Raw genomic sequence first — 6,352 nt, 5'->3', positions numbered from 1 at the left:
TGGGCCTTGAGGCAGAACCAGGAGCAAACTGACAAGGTTTCCAGACTGGCACACCTTGCTCTGCACCAGGGGCCCGGAGATCAGAAGCGTGGGGCTGAAGTGAGATCAGAACTGGCACAGCAGCTTCTTCAGAGTGGCAGCAACCCCCTCCAACACTTACACAGAACACTGACTTCTCCAGGCCAGTCTGAAGGTCGCTCTTGCTTGTACACACTCAAATTCCGCGGAGAAAATGCAAATATCAAGCTCTGATATTTAACGTTCACGAGGCAGAGGGAGATACTGTTATGTAACCAGCAACAATGAATATCAATCGAGACAGGTTATATAAAAACAACCAAACATTTATTAAACACAGATAAACGATAAAATAAACGAACGAAAACCTTAACTGCAAGTTAACCGCTATGCAGCCGTTCAACAAATCATCACTTGGCACATGTTCTTAAAGCGTTAAATGCGAAAACAGTTCTTAAAGCGGTAAAGTTGGATATAGTTCTTAAAGTGGTAAATTCGAAAGTGCAACAGATTTATACATTCAATTGGGAGAGACTTCTCTGGAGAAGGATTTCTTCATAGACGCGACTTTCCAGTTGGTTCTGACCGAAGGATTCACGATTCAGGAAATAAACAGTTTAAAACAAATTACCTTAATTTCTTTTAGAGAGAGAAAACCTTTGAATGAACTCTTTTCTCTTTTGGCAAAAGTTATCTTTGATGCAGGTCACTACTCCTTCAACAAAGACTCAATAAGGTCGATCCTTTGTTAAACTGCCAAACGAAACTGACTCCTCTCAATCCTTCGGGTCCAGTACTTCAATAAAGTCTTCACTCTCCCTTCTACTACCGCTGGAATAAGGTACATCATCATATCTAGCAAAAATTGCCAATCCAGCACTATTGTACCTTGCAACAGAACGTAACAACCGTCTTAAAAATGAAACTGCGTCATAAAATAAATACGCAACAGAAACAGAGACACAGTACGTTCTAACTGGAAATCTAAAAACTAAACTGCGTCATCTGGGGTCTTCCCTTATATCCCCGTGGGGCACATGTCATCACGTCACCTCACATCAGCAGGCAAATTACATCAGGTGACCTCCAAAAGACCATTACATCATTCTCACAAAAAAAAAATCACAGGTCTCCTTGAGGTATGTAACAATACAAAAATCACAATATAGAGGCAGAAATAGCCAAGGCATTTGCTGGTTTCAAAGTAATTTTGAAACTAAAAGCTCAGTGTATGACAAAAGAGCTACAGAGACAATAACATTTACTCATGGCCTTTAATACTCCAAAAGCTGTGTCATCAGAGTACAAAATCATCACCTACAGCAAATCAGCTGTAAGATTTTCATCTCAGCTTTATAAACTGTCATAAATGTGCTTTAAGTAAACATAATACTAAATTTTATAAAAAGTTAAAAAATTTAAATAATTTTTTGATACAAAAATTGCTAATGCTGTAAATCTGGAGCAACACACAAAATGCTGGAGGGTATCAGCGGGTCAAGCAGCATCTAAGCATAGAAATGGACAACAGGATCCCATCACCAAGCATATCTTTCCTTTCCTCCCCACCTTTTGCAGGCATCACTCTGACTTTATCTGCTTGTTTTCCCCCACTTATCCATGCAACCACTTTCCCCTACAAATTCCTCATCACCACCTTCCTTCCAGCTGAGGCACGCCCCTTGCGAATGTATTAGTGCAATTTACTGTATCTGGTGCAGATGCTTTTACACCAGTGAGATTCAACACATTTGTGGGCTGGGGAGGGGGGTTCAAATCACTTTGAAAACACCTTCAGTCCACCCACCGTAAGAACATTCTAGATTCAGATTTATTTGTCATGTGTCCAAACGTACAGTGAAATGTATCAGTTATACTAACAAGAAATACGCCCACAGAGATCCTCCCATTTTTTGTGTATTGCACAAGTGGCCCAGATACATTTTCCTGTCGGTAATTTCAGCAATCAGAAAGTAATTTTACTTTCTAAAAGTGCTAAAAATGTTGAACATATAAAGTTTTAAAAAGTCAAATGCATTATTCAGTGTCTGCCTGAGTTTTCCAGTTTATAAACCAAAAGAGCAAGTATTTTTGCTCAGATGTATGTGGTTTTTAAAGGGAAAGGTACTCTGGACATGACGACCACTCTACATGAGGTGGTAGAGATCATTGATCATCTGGGTGATCTGGTGCAGACTGCTTCAATTCCTGCACTTCTCCATCATCCTAAAATGAAAATGAAGTATATTGTTATTTGGAACGGCAAATCCCAATCAATCAAGAGCAGCATTGTTCGGTGGGGGAGATACAGACAGACGATCAAAGGCAGCATCAGTGTTAAGAACCAGGCACAAATTTGGAATGATTCAGGAATGTGAGCATTTTATTTTATTTAAGAGATACAGGACAGTAACAGGCCTTTCTGATCCAACAAGACTCCGTTTCCAATTACAGCATTGTGGCAAATCAACCTACTGATCGATGTGTCTTCGGGACATAGGAGGAGCGTGGAGCACCCGGTGGAGAGCAATGGAGTCACCGGGAGAACGTATAAGTTCCTTGCAGACAGTTGCAGGAACCGAACCTGGCGCTGTAAAAGCATTGCGCTACTGTGCCGCCCACAGAGATCAGCCCAGATGCTGACGTTCTCCCTGGGCTGCACCTGAGGGACAGCAGCATTATGAATTGTGTTTGGGTTAACGTGGGGGTTTGTGTCAGTCAGCTTAACACAGGAAATGAACTTTATAACAAATGGCAGCAATTCGCATTGACTACATACCTGCTCTCCTTTGACAGTACTGCCATCCTCACTTCCACGTTTGTCTCTACCTGAAATGAAGTAAAAGCTCTTTATAAATTCTGGATATATAATGCACAATATTGTCAGGGGTTATTTGCATCTCACCACCAGGCTCTAAACAGGTACAATTGACTCTTTTGTTCAGATAGTCTGGTCTTTTCTCTACATCCTTGCCTCACAGTTAGCACTAAGTGCAGATGGCATCTCTGGTTACCAGACTGGGCAGCAAAAGATTAACCCATCAACAGAAAAGCCACTTTACTCACAAGGCCCACAAGTAAGCCTCCCAGGGTGTTTCACTAGGAGGAAACCAGGAAATTCTGCTTCCCTGGCCAGTGCCTGAAACTGGATGGAAACCCCTTGGCTGGATACAGTCTTTCAACTTGCATTGGGAGCTGGATCAGGAAATCTGCCCCTTCTCATTACTCCGGAGCAAGGCTTTCCCCATGGGAAGATGGATCATCTCTCTCCCATTCAGGCCACTATTCCCTGTATCAGTGCTCCTGCCTGACCCTTATAAATCAATCAGTTCATGTGTACAGTCTGTGCATTTCATTTCCTGTGAGGTGTTGCAAACAGCAGTGCTATGTGCAGTACGCTTGGGTGAAACTCTCCATTCGCTCCACTGAAGAAACTTTCTGCGCAGGTGCCTCTGAAAGCTCTTCCTTCCACCTGAACCCTGGCTTCTCCTCAGACACTGTGCACACAGCCCATAACCACAACTCCTGCATTTCCCCAACCTCTGTATTTACCCCTTTCTCCTGGACTGAGGTCAGAGTGCCCCCTGCCTTCAGTAACAAACTTTCCAATTCCTGTGAGGTCCCAACAGACCCTTACTCCCTTCCCCTCCACTTCCAGCATTTTAAAGGGAACTCTTACTGTTGCCCGCCCTGATCGTCCACCCCCACCATGCAGTCTCCATCTTGTGGCATTTTCCCAGGCAATTTCAAGATTTAACACTCCTTTCACTGTTTCTCTTCCCCAAACCAGGAACTCAAACCGTCCTTCCAGGTGAAGCAGGGACCCACCTATATTTCTTCCCGCCCAGTTCAGTGCCCTGTGTTCAGAGTACAGATTAAATGCAGATTGGGTCACAACTTTGTTGTTCCACCACCGCCCCCCCCCCCAACTCGTATTCAGTCTGCGCCTGTGCCCCTCACATACCAGTTGCCCCATTTCCACTCTGTCCTTTCTATCTGTGGCATTTTCTACTGCTACAGTGAGGCCCAACACAAGTCAGAATTTTCCCAACAGGGAGCCAGGTCCACAGTTTCCTCACAGTTTCACCTTCTCCGGACTGGAACACCCAAGCCCACTACTCAAGTCTGCTCCAGGTCAAGCAGGGCCTAGGATCACGCTTGTGACAGGGTGAGACATACTAACTGAAACCAGCTCTGCCCACAAAACCACTCTTGAAACCTCAGGTACCAAAGCCAATCCCCACCCAGAAACATTAAAACCAATGAAACTTAAATCAGTGAAAAAAAAATAGTTTTGAAAGGAATACAAGCAATTAATTAAAGCCAAAAAAAAATCAATATAAACAGGAAATGCTGGAAACACTCAGCAGGTTGGACAGCTTCTGCAGAGACAGAACCAAATCCAACAGGAGTCCAATTTTTTTAAAAAAGTCAGTGGACTGGGCAATATTCAGGGATTCATCTTCAAATCTGAATGAACATGCTACAGTTGTCATCAACTTCATCAAGACCTGTGTGGGTGAACGTGTGCTTTCGAGAACACACTGGATACACCCAAACCAAAATCCGCGAATAACACAGGAGATTCGAGGTCTGTTGAGGGCTAGATGTGTGGAATTCAAGACTGGTGATCCAGAACCACACAAGGAGTCCCAATACAACATACAGAAGGCCATTTTTAAGAACGAGAAAACAATACTGATTGAGGCTAGAGACGAAATTGGAAGCACATCAGCTCTAGTCGGGCTCGCAGGCCATTACTTCCAACGAGATGAAACCCAACATCATGAACGGCTGTGATGTCTCATTGCCAGATGAGCTCAACGCTTTTTATGCTCACTTTGAAAGGGAGAATAAAACTACACCTGTGTGAATCCCTGTAGTACCTGGCGACCCTCTGAGCTCTGTCTGCGGAGGTCACACCAGAACATCTTTCAAGAGGGTGAACCCTTGCAACGTGTCGGGCCCCTCTTGGTGCAGCTGGTAGGAAACTGAAAACCTTTTCCATCTGTGACGAAAGACCAAGTTATCAGAAGATTGATGCTGATGAAAGAGATAAGAGAGACAAAGGGAGAAGCGTTCAAAATGTTAATGACAGACGAGAGAGATTAATGAAAAGAGACACAGTTCCAAGTATTGACAGACCGGTTGCTTTGAACCTGAAATGTTTGCAGTTTGATGGACAGGCGATACCCCAGCAGGGGGATAAAAGGAACAGGTTCGCTAAGGCACGACACACACCACGAGATCACGAGATAACGAGACCCTGGAAAAGCGGTGTGCCCCCACAAGTTGGTGGGAGTTTGGAGGTCTGATCGCGGGACCGACCATAGACGCACAGGGTGAAAAGGTACGATCGGCGGGAACCTGGTGTGCGTGTCCGCCCTTGCCTGGGTGCCGGGTTCACCACGGAAGAACGATCGTATCCGGAACGGAAGGGTCACAGTCGGCGACCTCAGAAGACATTAAAAAGGGCTCGCCCGAAAGCTAACTGCGAGGAATATCAAAGGTCTGTTTGAATCCGATTTGCATATCATCATTCGCGCGCTCTCTCTCTCCAATGGCACAACAGCGATTACTGCGAACTGCACTCAGCTGAACTGAACTCTGTGTCACTTGAGACTGATCATTTTACCCCTAGACTACGATAGAGCTTGGTTGATTCCTATTATCCTAATTCTGTGTACATGTGTGTTTTATCATTGCTAACCTGTTGCATTCATATCCTTAGGATTAGAGTACTGCGTTACTTATTTCTTTAATAAAACTTTCTTAGTTCCAGTAATCCAGACTCCAACTAAGTGGTCCATTTCTGCTGGTTTGGCAACCCAGTTACGGGGTACGTAACACATCCAACTGGCAGGAGAGTTCAAGGACACCTTCAATCTCTCACTGCAGCAGCTGGAAATTCCCACATGCTTCAAAAGGGCAATAATCATACCAGCGCCCAAGAAGAGCAGGTGAGCTGCCTCAACGACTATTGCCCAGTTGCACTCGCTTCTACGGTGATGAAGTGCTTTGTGAAGTTGGTCATGGCCAAAATCAACTTCTGCCTAAGGACCTGGACCCACTGCAATTTGCCTATCAGCACAATAGATGCAATCTCACTTGGCCTTGGATTACCTGGACAATAGCAATACCTGTGTCAGGCTGCTGTTTATTGATTACAGCTCAGCATTCAACACAACATGCCCTCAGTTCTAATCAACAAGCTCTAAGTTCTGGGCCTCTGTACCTCCCTCTGCAACTGGATCCACGACTTCCTCACTAGATGAGTCAGTGCGGAAATAATCATCTCTCTGTCGCTGACAATCAACACTGGTGCACCTCAAGA

At 44.6% G+C, this 6,352-nt stretch overlaps 1 protein-coding gene across 3 annotated transcripts in view; it reads right to left on the bottom strand.

Moving 5' to 3' along the window:
• Positions 1 to 359: 359 nt before the first annotated feature.
• The window catches only part of LOC134346727 (uncharacterized), a 51,545-nt gene continuing 45,552 nt past the window's right edge, over positions 360 to 6,352 (bottom strand). For all 3 annotated transcript variants that reach the window (XM_063048292.1, XM_063048293.1, XM_063048290.1), the window contains 2 exons: positions 2,798 to 2,847; positions 360 to 2,244 (listed from right to left, as the gene is read on the bottom strand). In XM_063048292.1, coding sequence (XP_062904362.1) covers positions 2,185 to 2,244; positions 2,798 to 2,847 — 110 coding nt within the window. In that variant the 3' untranslated portion in view covers positions 360 to 2,184. The remainder of the gene's footprint in view (positions 2,245 to 2,797; positions 2,848 to 6,352) is intronic.

Source organism: Mobula hypostoma, chromosome 5, assembly GCF_963921235.1.
Source record: "Mobula hypostoma chromosome 5, sMobHyp1.1, whole genome shotgun sequence".
In the NCBI taxonomy this organism is placed as follows: Eukaryota; Metazoa; Chordata; class Chondrichthyes; order Myliobatiformes; family Myliobatidae; genus Mobula; species Mobula hypostoma.
This window is presented reverse-complemented; position numbering and strand designations above follow the sequence as displayed.